General features: G+C 27.1%; 1 protein-coding gene across 1 annotated transcript in view; it reads left to right on the forward strand.

Annotated features, from left to right (window-relative positions):
* Positions 1–19,999, forward strand: part of LOC129980819 (voltage-dependent calcium channel type A subunit alpha-1-like) — a 129,091-nt gene extending 109,092 nt beyond the window's left edge. The window contains exons 37-46 of the mRNA XM_056091210.1: positions 1,178–1,274; positions 4,568–4,673; positions 4,879–4,983; positions 5,115–5,224; positions 6,786–6,818; positions 8,120–8,271; positions 13,410–13,512; positions 14,717–14,800; positions 15,833–16,085; positions 18,560–19,999. Of these exons, the coding sequence (XP_055947185.1) occupies positions 1,178–1,274; positions 4,568–4,673; positions 4,879–4,983; positions 5,115–5,224; positions 6,786–6,818; positions 8,120–8,271; positions 13,410–13,512; positions 14,717–14,800; positions 15,833–16,085; positions 18,560–19,395 (1,879 nt within the window). The 3' untranslated portion in view covers positions 19,396–19,999. The remainder of the gene's footprint in view (positions 1–1,177; positions 1,275–4,567; positions 4,674–4,878; positions 4,984–5,114; positions 5,225–6,785; positions 6,819–8,119; positions 8,272–13,409; positions 13,513–14,716; positions 14,801–15,832; positions 16,086–18,559) is intronic.
* The last annotated feature ends 5,803 nt before the right edge of the window (positions 20,000–25,802 follow it).

The following is a 25,802-nucleotide window of genomic DNA, read 5'->3' on the forward strand; positions in this document are numbered from 1 at the left end:
TTTTTTTTTTCGATATGTTTTTAAATATTTGTGAATTTTTGTTCTCCTAAACACTATGAAATACCAAAAACATACTTAAAATCAACTTAATATCGAAAGTTTATTTTCAAAATTTAGTTGATTAAAATGCATGTTGGTAGAAAGTAGGGATAGTTGCATAAGACCAACAGATAGTCCATCATAACTCTAATCTACATATTTCTGTTTGTATGGTCTGTTTTTGTACCTTGACATAGGTTATTGACTACTGTTGAAGTTTTGTGATCATTTAGCTGTGTTTAATATTTTCATCATCCAATAGACATATTTTCAACTTAAAATTTCATAATGTCAAATTCTGCGTATTGTGTAATTCGTAGCAATATTCTGGGCACCAATCTTAGAAAATGCTGCTGTTTTTATATTAATTTTATATCCAAATATAAAAGAAGAAATGAAAAAAATAAAAACATGCCCTAGACGCCATTTACTTTTGCCAAGATATTGATGGTAATGAAATTGAATTATCGTATTATATCCCAGACGCTACTAATTTTCAAGATGCTTTGGGAAACGATCCAACATTCCAAATGCAGCTATATATAGGCTCTTAATTGGAAGGAGTTGTATGGTGAAGGAGCCTGTATGTCTTATTCGAGAAATCGCATTGCTAATTAGTATTTAATGTTTAAAAAATCAACTAAAAAATTTGAATATGCGATTATTAGGCGTTCTTTAATAAATATTTATGTGTTTTTGATAACATTTAATAAAAAATATATATATATTTGAGTATTAATATAAGTTATATAGAAATTTTTTTTACATTAAAGCTTTTAGTTTATTGGAAATTTTATTTGTTATATGTTTAAAATATATAACTAGTGAAATTTCTTTGAAAATATGAACTTAAATGGTTTATGTTTATGATCATATACTTCTAAATAACAAAAACAAAGTTATTGTTTTTCTATCATCTAGTAAGAATTTTGTTTTAGGCTTTTATAAGATCAAATTTTATTTCTGTCATTTTAGTAATAATAATTTGAGGTATTAATATTAAAGTAAAAACATGGATTGAACATAGTATATATTTGAATCTAGGAAGAATTTTATTCTATGATATAGTTCATTGTTATTTTTATCATTATTTATTTTTAAATATTTTCTAATAAATTTTATTTATAAACTTTTTCAGTGGTTGGATTCATTATACAGAAATGTATGATATGTTACGTAACATGGATCCACCTCTAGGGTTTGGAAACAAGTGTCCTTATCGATTAGCATACAAGGTATGAATTTTCAAAATTACTTTTTTATATTGTAATTGCGTTAATTATCTTTGTTATTGCAGGTATTACATCACATATAGTTGTAGACAATTATTTATGGCTTCCCATAATATTTTTATTATGATTTTCTACTTTATTTAAAATTCTCATATGGGTGTATTTAGAATAGAATAATTTATTCATTTAAATTGTATATCATAAATATATCTAAATCTTGCTCATTTTTGCCATTAAGCAAAGGAAGTATAATAATGTTATTATGGCTATCACTTCGTAAGATTTATGTTGTTTTGTAAAAAAAAATTATCTGGAATTATAAAAAGAGAGCTTGAATAATGATAGCACAAAGTAATTTAAAAATATTATTAAAATATTTTAAAGAAACAAATCTGGACTGATGTTGTTTTGACATTAGTCTGCTATATTTATTTATTGTTTCTCTTACACAGCTGATAATTACTTTGAATTACATAATTTTTGTTCATCTTCTTTTGTTCATGGCTCTCTTAAAAATCATCTTATCATAAATTCAAATGATTCATTAAAATTCTGCTACCATTACATAATCAATTATATTTTTATTGTTTATTGTTGTATACCTACTGGGTTATTCATAGTGTACTAAATTAGAGTTGTTGATAAAGCTTTAATTCAATAAAAGCTTGCAATCTACCATTGCACTGTTTGATTTTAAAATGTTGTCCAAGAATTATATTTGGTCAGTTCTAAACTGCTAAAATTTCTTTATGTTGGCACTACGAATGAAGCTTCAAACAATGTTTCACAAAAATAAAATCTCAATTCCTTCTTTTGATATTTTTTTAGAATATCTTGGAAACTTACTATAAACTGATGACTGACAAACCATTTTTCACTGAAACTCAATGACAACAATGATTCTTTAAGAAAATGCCTTAATTTAACATGTGTGACAGGTAAACTGACACATATCCAAAATAAGACAACAAATAATGCTAACTTTTTATGAGCACGAATTTAAGTGTTAAATAGAGTTAATCGTTAGAAAATCAGGATTTCATATATCATATTAATAGACGTTAATAGTCTGAAGGTGACAATTTGCAAAAATGAGTTCTCTGTTTCTCAACATCCAGTGGTTGATGACTTATAGTTCTTCTTCCAGGCATTTAGATATCTTAAGATATATTAATAAAAGATATATTTAGATATCTTTTATTACATATTTTTTAAAAATTCTGAGTTCAAACTTTAATTAAATTTTAGTAATTATTTCTGAAAAAGTTTCAAATGTTGTTTCCTGTAGAACAAGATTAGATAAAAAATATCTCAATCTTATAGTATACTAGCCGCCTTTGGCGACCAGCCGGTTCGCCAATCTTAACGTTCGTTAAAATTTTAATAATTAAATATTTTATGCAATTCCATTTTTAATAGATTCTTCAGCAAAATATTTTAAAACTTCAAATTTTGATAGTCATATAATTCACTCATAATATTATAAAGGCCTTCAGTCATAACGTGATATGTATCTCTCTAATTTTCTGTTACCCCTCGTAGAATTTATGCTTTAAATTAAAGTGTAAAGGATTAATCTGCAATTAATATAATAATATTTTTTACTGAAACAAAGCATTTTTTTTAATAATATGATTACTGATAATAGAGTCACTGAGCATTTAAACTTTATGGGCACTAAAGAATATCTTTCTTAATTTATGTAATATCTCAAGAATTTGTCAACAAAATTTTCTCAGATTCATCATGAACGGATCGATTCATTAACAATGTTTCATTTTAAATGCATCAAACACTAAGAAAATAAAATGAATCGTTTAAAATAATCGGCCGAAAACAGGTTTAAAAAAACTACTTAAAAAACGATGTACTTAAAATTATAAGCATATATAAAAAAAATATATAACTAACATAAATACAATTTAATTATAAAAGCAGGCAACTAACCTAAAAATAATTTAAATCATTGAAATCAGGTTAAAAAAAACTACTTAAAAAACGATGTACTTAAAACTATAAGCATATATAAAAAATATATATAACTAACATAAATACAATTTAATTACAAAAGCATGCAACTAACCTAAAAATAATTTAAATCATTGAAAACAGGTTAAAAAAAACTACTTAAAAAACGATGTACTTAAAACTATAAGCATATATAAAAAAATATATAACTAACATAAATACAATTTAATTACAAAAGCATGCAACTAACCTAAAAATAATTTAAATCATTGAAAACAGGTGAAAAAAAACTACTTAAAAAACGATGTACTTAAAACTATAAGCATATACAAAAAATATATAACTAACATAAATACAATTTACTTACAAAAGCATACAACTAACCTAAAAGTAATTTAAATCGTCCGTTGATAATGGTTGCCATGCCAACAATCAGAACACAGTGCGCATGCGTGAATTTTCTTCGCCTTTTACGGTAACGCAAATGAGTGAATTTTTCTACGCCAGTTGGGGTAACGCTATGCAGATTATACATTTTTAATTTCCTTTATTCTGTGTTATTTTAATTCAAAAGTACTTCAGAATGAATCTGAAACATGGATTAATTAACAATGTTTAATTTTAAATGCATAAAACATTAAGAAAATAAACAGAATCGTTTGAAATAATCCGCCGAAAAATCTTAACCCTAGCCTCATTACTGTTGGGAGAAAAAAAGAACTAAAGCCTAAATCATTTGGCGTTGGGGAAAATGGAAGATTATTTTGGCGAAAAAGTTGGCGGTGGGGAAAATGGAAAATTTTTTTGGCGGGAAAGTTAGTTTTTAATTAATAATTAAAATTCTAATTAAAATTTCAAAAAAAGGGACCCCAGGTGCACATTCCCGACCTCTAAGGTATACATGTACGAAATTTGGTAGCTGTATGTCAAATGACCTGGCCTGTAGAGCGCCAACACACACACACACACACACACACACACACATTGAGCTTTATTATAAGTATAGATATAGATAACAAACTTTTTGCTAAAAGAGAGTTCTAAATTTAAGATACTCTGACAGCTGAAGAATTAATTCATCACTATTGTTTTCATACATGGGAAGGCATTATTGAATTTAGTTCACAGATTATTAGGAAAAAAGTATAATTATATTGCTATGACATTTTTAGGAAATAAGTTTTAATCTACATTAATAATGTTGTATATTATTTTAACATCATTTTTTTTCTGTGTGTGCATTTATTAAATATATTTTTTTAAGGTTATGTCGATAATCTTTTTGATATTTCATGATTAAATTGTTCCATTATCTATCATTCTTTTAGAAACTCATCAGAATGAATATGCCTCTTTCTCCTGATTTAAAAGTTAACTTCACAACTACTTTATTTGCCTTAATAAGAGAAAATCTTAGTATAAAAATCAGACCAAGTAAGTGATTTTTACAGTTTGGAATAAAATAGTTTTTATGATTTCAAAACTAATTTTGTTTAAATATTACTTTAAATGTGGAATTTATCATTCTAAATGGCTTTTGTTTATTTATTTCTTTACTTAGTTGTGATTCTTGAAATTTAGTATATTTCTTTTTCATACATTTCTAATTCACTAATGTTTACTTTTTTTCTTTTTATAGTTGATGAAATGGACCAAGCGGATAGAGAATTGAAAGAAACAATTCGAAAAATATGGCCATTGCAAGCCAAAAAAGCAATCGATAAGCTCTTACCACCTGATGATGGTGAGTTACATCCTTTTAAAAAAGACCTTTCAACTTTTATTTTGATAAAAAGTCATTAAAAGTAAGCTTATTGAACCTAAATATATATGTATATATATATATAACAATTTTTTTATTTTGGAAATTTTCAGATTTGCAAGGTATCAAAATAACAGTCGGAAAAATTTATTGTGCTTTGTTAATATTAGACAATTGGCGAACAACTCGATTTGGAAAAATAAATACTGGACCGCGAATTCAAGTAAGTTGAGAAATGACATTTGAGTATGAAAAAAAATTATAATATTTTGAAACGTGAATAATTGATATTTTATCTTTCTAATGCTTTACATGATTCCATTAATGTTTTTAAAAAGATTTTACCATTTACAATGTTATATTTTATATGAGAGTTGACATTTTTTTTCACTAGACAATATTGCTCTTATTATTTTTTAGAAAAAGGAATGGTCTTAATTTTTAAATAAAGTATTCTATATAACATTAAAAAAACTATTTGATTGAAAACATTTTATTTATTTTTTAAATATGAATTCATTTAATGCAGAGAAGTTTTATTTTATTTTTAATGATGGACAAGCTCCAAATTTTGGTATTCATTCATAACAGTTGTTCTTTCTTTTAATTAAGTGCTTAAAGAAACAAGAATTTGCCCAAAGTAATAATCTGATTATGCTTTATTCCAATTCATCTAATTTGATTTTATTTGAGCTAAAAAAAATCTCAAATTATGGGTTGATCTATTATTTATGATCTTTTTTTTCCATCAAATGATGAATTTAATTTTCTGTGTTACAATTCATTCCATTTCCTCACAGAATTAGAAATCCACTGACAGTTAAGAAAAATTATAAAATTAATTTATGCTGAATTAAATTCAGTATGGAAATAATATTATATGTGTATAAAATCATATAATGTTTTTTTTTATATCGGAACATAGAAATGATGGTTAAAGCTTTATGTTCAAATTCTGTGTTGAAAAATTTGAGATATTTTGATTTGTTTAAATGTTTGTCTTATGCCTTCAAAAATACATCTGTGTTATCAAGAAACCAAAATATGAAACAGCTAAAGATCTTACCTTAAAAAACCTTAGATTTGAGATCTTTACAAAAGAGGGTTGATTTCAGAATTTTCCTTGTTTGTGTCCGTTTAATAAATAACAGTGCTATGCGCGAGATGTCGGTACATTATACTGGAAATATAATTTTTGTCTCTGATTTCAGCATTTTTCATCTTTAAATACAAGTAATCTCAAATATTTATCCTTCTATTAAATATAAAATAAAATAAATTCTAAAATTAAAAGGACCTTCTATGCAAATCTTAGTTATAAAAAAAAATTTACAAATACTGTAATGAATTGATTGAACTGTCCATTGGTTAGAAAAAATTTTTATTTCTGACATTTTTTATTGTTAAATATGCATGTTATTGTCCAAGTTAAAATTTTTACAAAATACCAATTTTTCAAAAGATGATAGAAAAACATTGAGTTACCTAAATTAATAAAAAAAATGATAGAGACATGTGTCAATGATTAATTATAAAAGCTTTGTTTATTTTATTTTTCATTTTAAGAAAAAATTTACATTGATCTGTATTTCAGAAGGCACTATACAGTACTTAAAAAAAATTAACTTATATAGAAACTGTGACAAAAAATTATGAACAAAACAATTATCATATTTTTTATTTATTATATGTTTTGCATTATTTATAGATATTATAATTTTTGAGAAATTAAAGGTTTTTAAAAATTTAGGATACTGTGACATCAATATATTTATTTGTTTCAGGAAAAGAGTCCTACGCCTCCACCTGATTCTCCGGTAGTGTAGACACTCTCTATCTTTAATTTTTGTATTTTTACACCTCTTCTTCTCTCTTATATTATTATTTATCCATTTTTCTCTTTAATTTAATTTTTTATGTTTCACTTGCAGTATATACTAAATAAAAAAATTTCATGTTTCAAATTCGGCAAAAAATGAACTTTAGTAAATTAATTAAGATATAATCTAGATTCAGAAAATAAATTCCTATGCATGTATTTCAAATATCTCTTTATCATACTCTTAAAAGACATATAAAACAATTCTTAATTTTCATTCTTGATACTTTCTTGAAAAAAAATGTAAATAATACTTGGTTTAATAATTCAAAAAAACTTTTCTATCTTCCGAAAATAAAATTATTTAACGAAATTGCTTAAGGAAATAGAAAATTATTTTTAAATTAATTTTTTATCCATTTTAGCTTTTATGTTTATAATATAGCTACTAATTTTCAATAAGATCTTAAATCAAATAGATTTCGAAAATGATTGGCCATTAAGCAGAAATTATTATTTTCTTTAGAAAAATTAAAATATAAGAACATGTTCATTTTTTTTTTTTTATCAATGTTTTCCATTTAACTTTTTTTTTAAACTTGCATTCAGTTATGCTCACTGCAAGTGAAGTTGCATGTTATAGTTTTTCATCTTCACATATGTTATAGTTTTTCATCTTCACAAGCATGCTTTCTCTCTATTTTTTTTTTTTTTTTCACTTCTTAAAAATTCTGTAACTTGAAAATGGTTTCTTTTCTATCACATTCATCTCTAGAATCAGCATCTTTTGCATGTGCTATGAAATATTTCTAGCTCATGGCACGAACTTCAATTTTCATTATTAGATAGAGATTATTCACTCAGCACGTAATATTGATATTACTTATTATGCTGTATTTTTTACTTAATCTGATGTTTTATTGTTTCATCATTCACTTCTTATTCTTAAGAATATTTATCTACCATAATATTCATGAAGAAGTGAATATTTCTCTTTTATTAAAGAGACATCTGGCTTAAGAAATATCTGTGATACTATGATAAATATGATAAAAACTTAAAAATAACTGATTTAAACGAAAGTAATTGCGTAAATAAACAATTTATATATTCTCTCTAACTTGATTTACTTTTTATTTCTTTAATGTGGAAATATGTTTATGTTATATTCCTTCATGCATGATCTGGTGCATGGGTCCTTTTATTTCATCTGGAAAAAAACTTGTAAATTTTTACGAATTTGGGTTTGGCTTGTGATCTCATATTGATTCTCATTGATTACATATTACACATGCTCAGCAACCTTCAATACTTTCTCGTCTGATGGGAGCTGTATGCAACTCCAACTCTCGTAACAGTCATGCACGCTTCAATGTAGATAGTTATTTTGAGGATGACAAAAGTCAGCTTTCTCGGTCTCCAAGGGGATCAATTTTACAGTCAAATTATAGGTAAGTTATAACTGTATATTAATATGAATTTTTAAAAATGCCAGTTTCTTTTCTAGCCTTTCCTATTTAAAAACTGAAGTAGTTAATATATATGTATACATCTCTCTAATCTGAAATCCTTAAAAGCTATACTTTATAAATTATATTCATTTTAATATCAAAAGATTATACAAAATTAATCTGTTATTGTTCCAAAAGTTTTGTAAGATTTCTTTTATTTAAAATGGTTTTCCTATAGTTATGCTTTGAAATTCAAAACTAGCATATTTTTTCGATTTTCTAATCTGTTCTATTTTAATATGGATGCATTATGTAGTACTTAAAAGTAATATGGGCACCTTTTGAAAAAAGGACATGTTGAAATAATTTCATGTTGTAACAAATTGATCTCAAAGGAAGCATTGAAATGATTTTAATATCCCCTCAAGTATTACCACACACATGAAAATAGCAAGAATTTGAAAATCATTGTATTATGATCATTCTGATGCAAGTAAATATTAAATTTTTAAATTCATTATTTTATTTTATTATTTTAATTACAATAATTTGTGTCATTCTTTTTACATTTTGGAAAATTATCATGCTCTGTTTTGGCACAGATACAGTATTATTTCTGTAACAAGATGCCTGGTAAAAAAAGTGAACAAAAACTGCCCTCATGATAATAAATATACTTTGACAAATTTCTATCTGGAATATATGAGAGATCAAAAGAGACAAGAATGGTCTGTTTAGTGTAATCTGTGATATGAATTGTTTGTATCAAAAGTTTATTTTTATTATTATTTTTGCTTTTATAGAAAAGCAAATGCTATTTTGAAACTGAAACATCTGCAGCATATTTTCCATCTATGATTTGACAAAACTGTTTTCTAAATATTGCTATATCGAAAAAGTGTGTGTGTGTGTGTGTTGTGTGTTGTGTGTTGTGTGTGTGTGTGTGTGTGTGTGTGTGTGTGAGAGAGAGAGAGAGAGAGAGAGAGAGAGAGAGAGAGAGAGTTGCATAATTCTGCTAATATTCTTAATGTTACTATTTACTTTTTTAATAACAGAAGTATAGCCCACTTAAGTTCGTTATAGTTACTAATTATGTCTATGAATCTATTTTATTACTGCATATATTCTCAGAAAAGAAAAATATTTACACTTTTTTACATACCTAAAAAATCAAAGCATAAAGGTGTATCTAAGATAAAGTTTATTCCGTGATTTTTTTTAATCGTTAAAATTTCTGCGAATGGTTAACAATATTGATAGTATACAGAATTTAATAATACCAATTAGCATTTTTAGTTTAAAGCGGCTTATACCTTGAAGACATTTGTTTCTTTTTTCAGTTAAATCATTTCTCATATAGGAATATTGAATTTCCCACTAAAATGGCTATAATTTTGAATACTCTATAATTGTTTTCATCTCAAGACCATTGTTTTCGTCAAAAATCGTTTATTTTAACATTTCTTCATTCAGATACGAAATAGAACCCGGAGAACAAGATGTCATCTTGACCATGTTTAAAGACAAGATTACTAAGTCCTGATGGGTTATCATGCTTTTAAATAGAAGCTGTAATCAATAGATTTACTTTTAAGATGTGCACCTAAACCTTCTTGAGCCAATTCTTTTGGTCTGTTAACACAACTTTTAGAAAAATAAAAGAAATTTAGATTTAGATTTTTTTTCATTCATTGAAATATAAGTATAAATTAAAATAAAGTTAAATATTTTGTAAAATTGTTTCGCGAATTAATTACGGTTGTTACGATGTATCAGGTCATTTTGGAGGTATATTGTAATCAAGTTGAAAACATGAATCCCTATATCCTTATCCTATGACTTTTAAATGTCTAAATTGGAAGCTCATCAATTTTGTTTCTAGCTAATTTAATTTCATTGTGTGCTATTTTTAAAATTTTCTTCTAAATAAATGGAATTAAATATTTTCTTCCATCCTATGAAATCATATATGTTTTCTATAATTGACTCTTGGTAGTTTTAAAATAAAAAATGGTAGTAATAAAAACAGCAATTGCATGTGGATTCTGTCATATTCCCCCTTTTTCCTTTTTAATGCAATTTCCTTTAGTATTTTATTGTAATGTAATATGCAGTTAATAAAACTCAAATGTTTTTTTACACAGGTTTCATTAGATTATTTGAAAATAAATTACGAATCTGATATTGCTTCCGTGCACAATTAATTTCATAATAAGAAAGAGAGTTTACAGACAACTCTAACACGTACTGAATAAATGCCAGGTTAATGGCGACCGGCCTTGGTGAGAAAAACTTGGTGACTTTAGCAATAAAAATGAAAGCTCTAGAATATTCGAGAATTTTGACAATACTTCTCTTAGGACACGAGTTCCACCGTTTGTCCTAGAAAATTCGATAATGTAGCGGGAATTATAAAAGTAGAGGCTTACAAACGAATGACGTTAGTAATGAAGAAAAGAGAAGTAACTGACAGAAGTATCACTTTTTGAAGTGTTGATTTCCGGCGAGTACTCTCTAAACGCTGTTACAGATCTTTACTAGCGATTTGATGTTTTTGTGTATACTTTGCTACCCTGTCTTCGTCTAGAATAATATTTAGTTATCCATTATTGCGCTTGTTAGACTTTTTACTACAGAACCATTGGATGGGTTTCCCTTAATATACATTTCAAATATGTCAAAAATTAGATGTGCAGGATTTCTTCCGCTTTTGAATAATTCATTAATTTGTTGGTGAATGAGTTGTCAATACCACGAACCTCTGATTTTTATTATTAATATAAATGATTTAAAGGAACGTTGTTCTTTATTTTTAATTAAAAGTCGTCTGTAATGAAAATTAATCAAAAATTATTGTTAAAAAAATTCGATTATCAAGAATGATTCTTATTTTATGTATCGAACAAAAGTAAAACAATAATTTATATTAAATCTAGACAAAAAAGATTCTGAAAGAGCTACAGGTATAAAGAAAACAGTATATGCAGAAATCTGAATAGCTTGTTTTTGTGTAAAAGTAATGCTCCTTTTCATTCTGTTATGGATAACACATTATTCAACAGTGAAATTCCGGTCTTTCACATTTGGTGTCCTTGAACTATTTTGAATTCTTAAAGTAAGAAACATTTAGTATGGGCTAAGAGATATTCAACTTTCAATATTCATTTAATTAAAAGCAATTCTAAGAAAAGAACATTGGAAATTCTTCCAAATTCAACAATAATGAGTATATAAATTGTAAAAGTATGTAAAAAAAAAAGTTTCGCTTCAAAAATAGCAATTAGGTTTGTTTGTTTTTTCAACCATCACTTATATATATATATATATATATATATATATATATATATATATATATATATATATATATATATATATATATATATATATATATATATATATATATATATATATATATATATATATATATATATATATATATATTTAAAACACTATGTATTTCCAATTCATTGTTGAAAACATTTTTTGTTCACTTTGTTCCTACATCCTAAAAGATAAAAATTTTAATAATTTTCTTTACACCATCTTTTTCCTACCTGTTTAATTTTTTTTTTTTTTTAATGGCATGAAATTGCAACATTGCCCAAAAGTATATTTTAGCTAATGATGAATAATTTGAGTATTTCTTTACAGAAACTCTTGATTACTATTTGGCATATTAAATAAAAACATTTCTGATAAATTTATTTAAATAAAATAATGGGGGTTTTTTTGTTAATTTCCGACTAATTAATATGAATTAGCCACTTTTGGTGATTGACTAGATTGTTTGCCAGGACTATTATTTATATTGTACTAATTTTTCTAAACTTATTTTGATTTTCAAAGTTCCTTGAGAAAAATACTTGAAATTTTGAGCTGAGATATATATTTAACCTGAATTATTTAAGGAGTCTTATATCTGTTCAGTTTTCTAAAATTTTTGAGTTTCAGTGTAAATGTGGAGAAATAATGAAAATCAAGTAACTCATTAGTAGGCTAACTTAGTCTAAGCATGATGATATAAATAATATATTTGTATCCTAGATATTTGTATACTATTCTAATGTAATATTTTGGGTGTATTTCCCAAGTACATTCAGACACTTTTTATTATTATTAGGGATTTGTTATTGCTATTGCTAATTGTTTACTATTATTGCTAATTGTTTAATTTTATTTAATGATTAACTTCCTCTGAAGGGTCCCTTAAGCATTTTTTATTAATTTTAAATTGCACTATTAAACTTACTATTTTAGGAACAAGTTCTGTCTATTGTACACATGTACCTGTCCAGTTGCAAGTGTGTGATATCATATAAAATTGAAATGTTAATGTAAAAATGAAAATGGTTACAATTTAATGTATCGAGTTTATATTGATCTAACCATGGTATTAAAGGGTTTAAATAATACCAGATATAATCATCAAGAATAGCAGATATATTTCGTAATTTGCTTAATAGCGTAGAAGGTTTTGTTTTTAGATTCCATTGAAAACTTAAAGAAATAAAATAAAATTCGTCATGATATTTTCAAAAAAAATTAAATGGTCGATTCTTAAATTCCTTAAATTTTAACAGTGGAATAAAAATGTACGATTAAATATTTTTGAAATAATAAAAAAGATTTGAATTTCATAAGAGCAATAAATAGATCTGTTGCAAATCATGCTTTAAAAAGTTTTGAATTTTTTTAAATTTTTTTGAAACAAATTTACACAGCAATTAAATTGGATAAAAGGATAACTTTTTGAATTTTAAATTGTGTAAAAGTCCTTTTCGAAAGATTTTTTTTTTTTCCAATTTCGCCAAAAAACGCTACGTTGTAATGCTTAGTTTTAAATTTGTTAGAAATTTAATTTTATTAAGGAAAAATTCACTTTGAATTGTGCACATGAATTGTTTCATACTGTACATCTTCCTGCAGAATATTAACGCACATATATATATCCTCGTTTTTATTATTACTAGAGACTGTTCTAATCTATGCAACTCATCATAATTTGAAATTAATGCGTTGTTATTTCCACTCTATGTAAATCATTAGTCTGATCATTCATTGTGTTTTATAATTCATTTATATTACTTAAATATTTAATTTTTTTTCTTTATATTAATCTGCAAATTTCGTTTTTACAGCTTGGAAAAAATTCATGAAGAGGAAAAACCCTGGCAAAGATCATTTAGTTTCTTGCGGAGAGGCAGTAGTCGTAAAAAGAAATATTATGAAAAAAACCAACAGGTGTGGTGCATGGAAAGACTTCAATGTGTTGTGTGCATTATTTTAAATGCACGATCCTCGATCCTCTTTAATGCATGGGTCCTTCTTACTCGTTGTCAGTTGTTATGCACTACCTAAATGTATTTATTGTATTGTACTTCCTGAAGAAATAAAACTTTTTTCTCTCCTGTGGTTGCACTATACCTTTGTTTTCTGCTTTGTCTGGATGTCCATGTGTTGTATTTGTGTGGCTTTCTCCCTCTCTGTTGTCTTGCCATTTATTTTATATACCTGCATATTGATGTTTTGTTTCCATATCTTGTCATTAAAAGAGAATTTTTAAAAATGTTTTTAAGTGTGGAATCTGAAATATCTGTATGAATGTTATGCAAAACTTTTATTGTGTATGTGATAAGAAAATGAAATTCTTTTTATGACAGAAAATTAATATGTTTAAATTTAAATTTCATGTAATTTTAATCTTTAAAATGTCTAATTAAAAAAAATGCATGCTGTCTAAGTTTATTTTAAATAATATTTAAAAATATTTTATTTGGAAAGTATGATAATAATTTTTTTTAAATGTTTCAAGATGACTATTAACTATGGTTATCAAGATTTTGTAAATTTGATATCCAATGCCATTTTGTACAAATTGCATTTTTTTAATCATTTAGGCAATTCTCGCCTCAAAAGATTAATTTTATTTTTCAATTATTTAAAAAAATTAATTTTTCAAATATAAATTGTTCTTATTTTCCTACTTTTGATTGATTATTATTTGCGCTGTAAAATTAAAAATATACAAGCAATTGTGAAGTTTTAGAAAAAATTCATTTTATTACAATTGCTTTATTTATTTCATCTAACCATTTAAAATTTTCGCAATAATTGTAATTATTCACTTATGCAGTTATTTTGCATTATTTTATCTCGAAAAAATTTAATCTATTTTGCAGCTGACAAATTATATCAGAAATGCATTCTTAAAAATTGAAGTCAAAAGTGATAATAAGTAATAATGTTAATTAAAAATGTGACTGTGAATGAAAATGGCATTCATATGTAGGATTGTATTATTCTGTATAATAACTATTATACTATTGTTGTTTAATATTCGAATACTGTGAATACATCAAATATGAAGGTGATATATTGCTTTAAATGTTATTTCTTGTATACTTTAAAGCATAAGTATTTTTTTTTTTCTTTTTTAATTATTTAGGGAATGGAATTACTTGGAATTGATAATTCATCTAGAAGACCATCAGCTATTAGCCTCCGTGGAGCATCTCCTAATAGAGGAAATGTATGTTTGGATTGAATTGTTCTTCTTGTTTCTAAAATAATAATATTAAGCTCAAAGTTTATTTCTTTATTCTCAGTTTATTTCTAAAAAATGATATAATTTTTAAATATCTATTTATTAAAGAACAATGAAAAATTTGTGTAAATAACAATTTTTTTATTCTTTTTCATTTCAGATTTTTTCTACCGAGAAAAATAAAATATTATTAAAATTTATATTTCAGAAGTTAAATGATTTTATGTTTATACTTTTAGAAAACTCTCCGTGTCTTTTAGTTTCCAAATAGTTTTCACTGTAAAAGACTATTTATCCCCAATAAACCGATTACTAAAAACGAAGTAAAGAACAGTTTTACTTAATTCAGAGAATATTTTCTATCGTCAAACACTAAAGTGAAGTGATTTAAAAAGATGTGGAAATGCTATTAAGTTCCACAGTCCAGATAGAAGCTAATGAACGCATGTTTTCCTCATTTATGCGCTATTTTGTCTTGTGTACTAAACATTTCAAAACTGTTAAGAGAATCAACCTATTCAATGATGTTTTACAGAATGGGCAATGAAAATGTACTATCCTGGATTTTGTCATATTTTATACACGAGATTGAAACACCTTTGCAGAAATGATGATGCAAACTTGTGTTGCTATTACATAACGATCAAAATTATCTCTTTTTTTTAACAGCACTATAATAAATTTTAGTAGATTATTAAACTCTCGATCAAAAAAAAAAAATCGGCTGATGTTACGAAAAAAGAAAATAATATGTTTTTGAAACAATGCGTGGTGATACTGCGACATTCACCTCTGATGAATAAACACGTGTGTAACACATATGTGTTATTATTTTTTTTGTATGCGTCATTTATTACCATTAAAGTTACTTTGGTTTCGTGTAAAAGGTGTCTCTAAACTGCAAACAATTTAAGTACTGTCTTAAGTACTAAACTGCATATAAGATATTAGTTTTTTAGAAAAGACAATAAGTATTTTGTTTTTCTGTGAGCATCAGCATGCTTTCTTTGTGTGCAGGATGGTGATCACTTACGACCAAATGGATTTAGAAGGTCCCGTTCGAGGTCTCCTGGTCGAGGGCGGTCGCCTTCTCCACGATTAAGAGGACGCTCACCAACACCAATAGGAAGATCACCATCTCCAAGGAGAGGAGGAGGAGGAGGAGGAGGACATGATATTGGTTTTTCGGATGCTGTAAGTGATGTTGTAGATTTAGTGAAGTATGAAAGCTCTCGCAGGGAAAGATCGAGATCTAGATCTAGAACTAGAGGTGAGATATTTTAGTTGTGATTCGTATTGTTGATATAATATTTTAAGTTTTCCTTTTAGATTTTTTTTTTTTTTCAATTCACCTTTGAATCTAAACTTTATCTCATACCTACTACATATACCTACTTCAGTTTGGTTAGTGACTAAATTATCTAATCGACTTGATTTGTTTCTATTTTAATTATTCATTTTTTAATTTCAACTTTATAGTAGCTAAAATATTTACCTTTATATATGGATCAAAATGTTTGCTATATCAAGTATTTATTCAGCAAAAATGACTTTCAAATCTTTTCGTTTTGGAAGTTTTTGAAGAAATCAAGAGAACTTTACAAATCAATTATTGACGAACTAATGAAGATTGGAAAAAAAAAAAAAAATGCTATTCGCATAGAAGGGTGAAAATGAAATCGGAGTCTCGAAGTCAGGATAGATAGATAATATAATTTGCAATTTAAATAACTAAATAATTCTGCAACTGCTGCAGCGATATGCTGTTAGAATAAGCCACTGAATGGAGTAACAATTTACACATGTTGAATGTATTGAGCTTCATTCAGGAAATCAATTGTCAAACGTGCAATGACGTAGTGATCTGGAGAATATATAATTCCCAGGTGCCAGCATTGTGAGGCGTCATTGAGATAATATAGTAATGCGTTTACATCATTTTTTGAAATAAAAATATCACAAAGAGGCAAAAAATAAAGCGCTATCTGTATTTTATCAAACCATAGATAACAATCTATATCTGTTAAACCACTGGTGACAACTGAGCGCGAAAAAATTATATTATGCGGTGATCGCCTATTACTCTCGCTACGCCATTGTAAACAGGAAACTACATTTTTCCATAGTATTGAGTATCACTTTTAAAAGTATGACAGAATATGAGTAACAAAAATGCTCCCTAATATTATTTTAAAAAATCTACAACTATGGTTTATTGTTTGAAAGCTAAACTTCTGAGAGAGTATGCACTGAACATTGTAAATTGTTACTGAAGTCAGTGCCTTATTCTATGTAGCACATCATTTTGCAACAACGATATTATCCAGCGTTTTCAATTTTTACAGGTTTCACTTCCATTCTTTTTGTGGAAATGATGTCTTTCAGTCTTCATTCATTTCCAAATTATTGATTTTAATAATGTCTTCATATTTTCGATCCACCTTGTATATGCAATAATACATGTCCATTTTTCTAAATAATTATTTATTCTTTAATTAATGAATGTATTGCGTGTGAAAAATTTCTTTTAAATACTTAGAAATACAATCAAAATTATAAGGAGTTATTGCAGCTTCATAATCGAAAGTTAAGGGTCCTCCTTCTCATTTCGAGAGTTTCTATCTGCATGAGAGAGACACACTGTTCACTGAATCGTAGAATATTCAAACTTGATTTTTGGGTTTGATAAAAGAATAGGAAAGTAGCTTAAAATTTCAACATTTGATAATGATTCAGAATAACAGGCCCCATTCCAAATTCCATATGACTTAGTTAAAAAAAATGGAGCTAACCTGAAGAAAAATAGATTTAATTAATTTTATATCAAAGTTCTATCGTCAAAGTAATTGTGTACATTACTCTGAAAGATAACTACTAGTGGAAAGTTTAAATATCGCGCTTTATAATTAGTATATATTTACTTTTATTATTTCAGAATATTTTCAATTTCTAGTTTGACTTTCACTTTTATCTTACAGATATTTATTTAAAAGTTAACTTTCAAGCAGTTACAAAGCTACAGAACATGCATTAATACATGTATTGTATTTTTTAGAATGGAATGAAATTTAAAAAATATTTATGCAAAAAAAAAAAAATTATAGCAAGAGTGCGCTTTTCACTTACCTTGTTTGTTTACAGTATTAACTTTTTAATTTTACTTAGAAATTATATGTAGATACAGTTCTTACTGTTGTAACAAAATTAAAAACTTTTGGGTATAATCTGCTAATCTTTGAGTTTTAGAATTTATATATCGATATGCACTAAAATGTCATGAAACAGTGCTGTATGTTTTCTGATACGTATGTGCTAGTTGGCCTTGATTATGTCAAAATAGGAGATGAAAGATGACAGAGAAGATATTTACTTTTTATTAAACAATATATGGAAATATTACACGAGTTTCGAACTGATAATATTAGCAAGATTAAATGCAAAATATTAACAAGATGTAAAATAAAATAGTAGAGAAGAGGTAGGCAGGGTTTTTGAAATAGACAGTACAGTAAAGTGTATTGTGAGAAACAGGTTTGGCAGCTTTAAAATTCTGATAATGTACCCTTCAAAATTATTTCATTCATGTTATAAGATGGATGTGACTGAAATGCTGAAAACAGTGACATAAACATATCAGTTAGGTTTGCTTATGATAATGTATTAATCTGGTTGATTATCTTCAAAATTTTGATAAATTTTTAGTTTTTTTAAAGATATTAATTTGTTGATTTGATGTGATTTTAGATAAAATGCGAGGCGATGAATACAACATGCATCCAAACGAGTCTCCTACGCGGGGCAGATCTCCCAACCAGTGGACTAACAAGTCCGGCTGGCAGGCCGGATCTCCTCCTCGGTGGAGCCGAAACAATAGCCCTGAATACCATTCTTCGTGCCTTGACAGAAGATCCCGCAGCCCAAGCCCTAAACCTACGCCTACCCTCAGCGACTATCACTACCGCATGGGCGTCACCCAGCAGGAGCATCGCTCTCGCAGCCCAAGCCCATCCTCCGCCCACAGCCTTCCTCCTCAGAGGCGTCCAGGGGGTCGCAGGCTACCTCCTACCCCGAACCAGCCCTCCCGCCTGCGTTTCGACGTGCATTCTGTGGAACGAATGAACTTTCCGTCACAGATCCACTCTCCGATGCCCCAGCATCGCGGGGTGCAGAGTGTTATACATTTTCCGCGTCTGAATCCATCACCCACTCACTTGCCAAAGCTTCAGATGCCTCCCCTTTGGCGTGATAGGACGTCAACTTACTTGGAAACGCAGCCCCCACCCCTCATAAGGACCGAATGGCAAGGTGGCAGCTTACCGGGCCACCCACCCGGCCTGAGAGAGCGAGACATGCATTTGTATCCTTCTCTGTCATACCACCTGGGACACGATGAACCTCTCAGCTTCGAAGTGGCCGCCAGCATAGGTAGGGGATCACGTCATCTTCCATCAACACTTCCTAATGGTTATAAACCGGGCCAAAGAGATCGAATACTGCACAGAGATTCATCCATGGCTGGGTTACGGACAGGTCACGTGGGACTCCGAAGAAGTGATTCGGACGAAGATGATTGGTGCTAACCAATCGTTTCAATAGCATTTCAAAATGTAGGAAATATAGAATGCTCTAGCCAGAAAACATCTGAATTATATATAGGAATTAAATATTCCCATCACAGGCATCATTTGTGCCACATATTGTACATAATGTTAAAAGTTTATTTCCGATTGTGATTGCCATTATCAGGCCCTAGCAAGAAATAGTTGCTTTTCTAGAGCTAAACCTATTTCTGGTCATATCGTCTAGTATCAACCCATTTGGTCTTTCATGCTGAGAATGCTGTGATAACACGGCTTCAATATAAGGTTTTATTTTAATGCAATACTTCAAGAATGAAAATATGTGTATTTGTTAATGAATCTGACTTTAATTTGAGGTAACACATAACTTCCCTCTTTCTGTCCTGTAAGTGAGGACAATTACAAGTGTGCTCATTTATTTAAATTTTTGAGTGCTTGAAGTTTAAATTCTAACGAGACTATTCCGTTTTCAGAAAGATTGATGCAGTGCTTTATTAAAAGTATTTTCCAAAATAATTAAGACATTAAAAAATCTATATTTGTTATAATTATAGTAGAAAAACAAACTATTTAAAATCAATTATTAAAACTCTCAACAAAATTATTTTTCATAATTATAGTAAGGGAATGGTTTTAATTGCTATTCCACGATTTCTTAAGGCTCCAAATCGTATTAAATATTTCACAAATGAATTTCAAATTTTTGATTTTGGTTTTAAAAAAAAATAGTATTATAAACAGTTAAATTGAAATCAAAATTACACACTTTATTATTTTTACATAAAATTCATTAATGCAGAACAAAGCATCCAATAATTTTTTTTTTTTTATTTAAATTTACTATTGAGCTGTTTGTTTAAAGAAAGAGTACTAAAGATAATAATTCTCTCTAAGACTTGTTCGAATTTCTCTGCTGCCCCTCCCTCTCCCTCTAACTTTCTGTGTTTCCCCTTATTACCGGGTTTCATTCTAAATTAATGTTATGGAAAATCCGAAAAATGAAAGAATGCACATTTAATACAGAAGCAGTTCATTATTATTATTATTATTAGTTTGTATGTTGTAACTATCACTATTTTTAAAGGACCAAAAGGTATTGGGCGAAAAGTATGAAGAGCTCACATAAATACAAAATATTTCTCTCATTTTTCTACTGCATTAAATTTGCAACTATTGTAAATTATCTCAAGGCTTTTAAAAAGCACCGAAATGAAATCTAGATGGAAACCATCCAAAAAAAATTTTTTTTATTTTTTATGTAAAAAATGCAAAATCTGTAAAGGCAAATTTTTGCAATTTAGGCGTTTAATTAAATAATACCAGAGTTTGAAATCGTTTTATTCCATATCTGGTTACAATGCAATAAAAATTTTTTTAAAAAAGATGCATTGAATTTGTTTCAAAAGAAAAATGTATCGAAGGCAATAATCAATATTAAACTATGATTCATATTTCCATCTTGAACAAGATACAATAATTGAAGTAGGCACAGTTATGGCAAGATTAAGCCACATCAGGAGTAAAGAATTTTTTTTTTATCCATCATCCATTTTGTCACATTTATTGGCATATGGAATTTGTCTGGAAATAAGTAGTTCAATAAAACTTTTTATGAATTTATATACACAAGTATTATTTATATTAATAATTTATAATAATGTTATCGGATTATTTAAGTAGATTATTGCTCGTGGATTTTAATTTTTTAATAAAATGTGCTTAAAAATTTCCTGCCAAAATGTAATTAATTATTTTAATAAATGAACCAAGAAATCGTTTCAAAACTAATTTTAAAACGACCGAAAATCTAAAATTGCATAAGGATTTTCGTTGTGGTTGCTTTCGAAAATGACAACGTTGCTTAAGTTTGTTAAAAGAACTTTCGTAATTAGCTGCAAGCACTTGTGTTATTTCAAGTATAATACTTTTCTATACACATAATCATTTCAAAATAAATTTTTGGATGATCGTCTTTTTCTTGTAATGCAGTAACATTTTGCAGTCGTATTTACATATGAAATTCTGATTTCTCAAAGTCTATGCCGTGAAATTTATTCAGATTTTTATTTTTTATAAATAGATCTCTGTGACAGTAGTTTTTATAAGTTTCCTATATTTTGCAAAATTCTAAATTTTGAATTAAAATCATGAATGCGAGTGAATCATGCTTTGATTTTCTGTTGAAGAAAATCAAAAACACTTTAATGCTTACCCTCTATACAGAAAGTTTAGCATCTCGAGCTAATTCTCTTGGCATTTTTCATTGCATTCAGGGGGTTGGAAGAGAAATATACCTTTTTTTTCTCTTGTTAATTTTGTAGTATAATTATTTCTTATGGGTTTGAATTTCAGTTCGTTCAATTTCTAATGAATCATCTAGGGCAATTCATTTTAGGGCTTTATAATATTATCAAACCTTATAAAATTCATTGGCAAAAATAGATTAATGTTATGATGCACTCTAATAACTCTACTAATTTATTCAGTTCGTCAAAACAGAAGAGCGTCTGCTGCTTCAAATTTAATTTCTTGGTGAGTATTTTATTTATTTTAACACTTGTAATTGGGCATTTATACACACATATTATCTCAAACAATCAGTAGACAAAAGCAATCAAATGAAGACATTCTGTTTCATAGCATTTTTACCAAAGATATCTGAGTATTGAGGAGATCATTATTTCATAATTCATTATAATTCGCAAGAGGTTAAAAGTTTTTTTTTTTTTTTTTTTTTTTTTTGTATTAATTTGTAGCAATCTGGCCTATGAAGAAAAGTAAAAGCATAGTAAAATTAAATCGAAGCAAGGTCTCAATCAAATTAATCAAGCAATCAAATTTCATCAATCCGAAATGAGATTTTTTTAAACACATGTCTTAATTTTAAAATTGACTTAATTTAAAATTTCATATGAAAAAGATCTTAGAAAAAAATTTTAATTTTATTTCTTATTTTCTGTTGGTAAAATCAGAAATCCCTCCACTGAATTATTTACCACTAATCTCGGAATCAGCAGGCATCTAATCAATAAAAATGTAGATTAATATGTGTAATAATGTTTCATTATAATACCTGCCTTTTCTCCTGAATATTGTGCACAAATGTTGCTTTGATTATTCAAATTACAATGCTTTTTTTTTTCGTCAATCTAATAATAGTTTTAGTTATCCAAAGCTTTCTATTTCATATGATCAAGTTCGCTTTTACGAAACTGGTCCTGTCCACTGACATTCTAATGTAATAAAATTATTTTTCATAATTATATGTTTTGCTCTTTCCTAATCTAAAGAATGCAATCCTCATAGAAGAAAATACGCCATTAACTGTTATGCCGTCTAGCACAGATGATCTTCTTAAGGCATATTATAGGTAATTGAGAATTTAAGGAACATTGAGAGTTAAGGGAGCCTGTTTCAGTAATTAAAAAAGACTAAATCGTTTACAGTTTTTCTTTATTCTGAATAAAATCTGATGATAACAGAATTTTAAAAGAAATTTCTTTCATTAAAATTCTGAATTCTAATAGCACTTCAGAAGATAATTTTTAATAATCTGAGAAAAAGTGTTATATGATGGAAAAAATAGCAATTTAATTTTCTGTCACTAAACTCCTACAAATATTGTGTCTTTATGAGATCCCCTTACAACAGCATACAAAATATAATTTTCCTTTTTTTGACCTCCACACCATCCCCCTTCTCAGCCCTCATCCACTTTTGATGTTAGAAAATGGATAATTCAAATTTTCAAATGATCATGCATATATTCAAATAATATCACTCACTTCTCATGATAATGTTTTTCAGAATTTATTTAAAGTAAATGTGATAGGACTTTTCTGCACATTTTGATATAACCTAAGACATAAATAAAACATATCAGAGAGATTAATGATAGACATTAAAAATATGTATATTTATGGACCTTAGAGTTTTTTAAAACGTAATTCCATATATCTTTTTTCAAAAACAAAACGTTTAATATTGATTTTTTTTTTGGTATAAAAGAACTAAAACGTTTTTGAAATTCCACTATTTTGTGCCCTTAATCTAAATTCAGTTAAAATTATTGGGTGTAATATGCGTTACCTCTAATTAAAGCTTTCGTGGTTTTCATTGCAAGTCCTTTTAATGTTGTTACTTTGCTATTGTCCTAACATGTGGTCGATTTATGTCTATAGTGGTACTTTGTTTTGTATCCTCTCATTGTCTTCATAGATTATGCAGCTATTTAAATTTCAAGTGTTGGAAATCAACCATTAGTGCACTTCATTGCCAGTATTTCCAACTTGAACTCATGTTTTTCACATCATATATGCCAAAAGTGTAAACTTTTTTATGTGTATTGCTGCTGTTTTTAATGTATTGAAAACCATCCATTAGCTCACATAAGTAGAATTTTGTTGTCTAGATTGTCAGTCACTATCTTATTTTATCAAATCAACTATGCCAAAATATGAAAAAGCAGTAAAAGATAACTCTAACATGTATTACAATTGTTTAATAATTGAAAATGCATTTATTTTTCTACTGTTAATTTAAATGATTTTAGCATGTGAAGTATATTTATTATAAAATGATTTTATCTTCGCCAATCCAGATGCTAAGCATTTATTTCAAGTAGTAATAAATTTAAAAAATATGAATAGGTTATACATATTAATTCATATTAACACTAATATTTGAAAAAGAAAGATCTCTAAGCCCAATATCAGTTTTGGGCCAAAAGTATACCAGAGACCTTTTTTACTTTGAAATGCTTTCTCAATCCATACATTTTTTTTTTTTTTTTCTTTCTATTCTCTTACGGGTTCCTGGTAATATAGAGTGTTATGTAGATGATTATCTGTTCCTCTCATTGAAATCTTGCCATTTTTTTAAAAAAATATATGCAATTATTTATCCAAATCTAATAACAATGGATGCCTGAAATCAATTCCTTCCACAACAGTTTGAATGTATTTTGTGTTCAGAAAACTTCATCCACTTTGAGCTTTCCCTTGAATGCTATTATAAATACCTGCCTTACTTTGTGTTCACTGTAACCACTACAGGTTATTGAGACTTAATTGTAAACGCTTTGAACAGTTTAGTTGTTAAAGGTTACATAGAAAATAAATTAGATTTAAATGTACACATTAAAATGTAATTAACTATCCTTAATATTGAAAATACAAATGGGCCAGCTCTTGAAATTTATATATAAAAATAAAAGTCAAATGCTTATATACGAGTTGCATTTCACTATAAACTTAACTAAAAAAAGAATATTCGTTTTCATTAAAAAAAATTAGGTAGAAATTTTTTCAGTTTGGGGATTATTTATTAATGATTATATAAACAAAATTTTAATTTGGTAAATAATGCCTTTTATCGATAAAAAAAACTTGAAATGCTGCTGAGATTTAATAAGAAATAAATATACTACAAATTTTAACAGTGAATAATAAAATTTATTTTTAATATTTAAAATATAAATTTAATGATATATAAACTTTCAATTTTTTTAACCCTTAATTATTTATAATATCAAAATAAAGAACAGCATTCCTTAAAACTACTAATTTTTAACATTCCTTTTTGTTTATTTCTTCTAAATAATAATGCAAGAAAAAAATATTATTAAAGGTTTATACAAATTCAACAGAAAAAAGATGATAATCAAAACAATTTTAATTAAAAATTCTCTAATGTAACATCTTTTACTGTTTTAAAGCTGGAATTTTTTTATAATATATGACATCTACAATATTATAAATTGATTCTGAAAACTTATATGCGCTTTTATATGAAAACTTATTACCAAATTTATTCATTAATAAACATATTGCAGCCTTTTTCTCGCTCTTCAGGCGTTATCTTCGAATACTGAAAAAAAAAACTATGCAATTTAAACCATATAGCTTTTTCCAAAAGTAATTCTTGTTTTCTTTGTAAAGTTTATTGGATGACAATGTTATATTTTTTTTCATATACATATATAAAATAGTTGTTAAAAGTCTTGCCATTTTTGCAGTCTTGAAGCTGTGATGCAAGAAATTTTGTCACTTAAACCCTCCTGCACATGCTGCAAAATATTTTTTGCACTGTAAATTAGGAAAAAAAAATGAAAGCACTCCATTTATAGATAATCTAACTGTTATTCTCTAATGATAGTTTAATGTAGTTCACAAAAAAAATAGATAAAAATGCCAGGTTGATATACAACTTGATAGGATTGAGATGAAAAAAAAATAAAATAGAATACTATATTAGAGTTATTCCAAGGAGCAGAAGAAAATTAATCTTATGGAAATGTTTTAAACTGTAAACAATGATCCTGAACTTTTCTATTTTCTTTATTGATGCTGTTGTAGAAACATCAAGAGAATTTTATCACTGTTGCTGATGTATATAAACTTTTTAAA

The sequence above is a fragment of the Argiope bruennichi genome, chromosome 8, assembly GCF_947563725.1.
Source record: "Argiope bruennichi chromosome 8, qqArgBrue1.1, whole genome shotgun sequence".
Classification (NCBI taxonomy): Eukaryota; Metazoa; Arthropoda; class Arachnida; order Araneae; family Araneidae; genus Argiope; species Argiope bruennichi.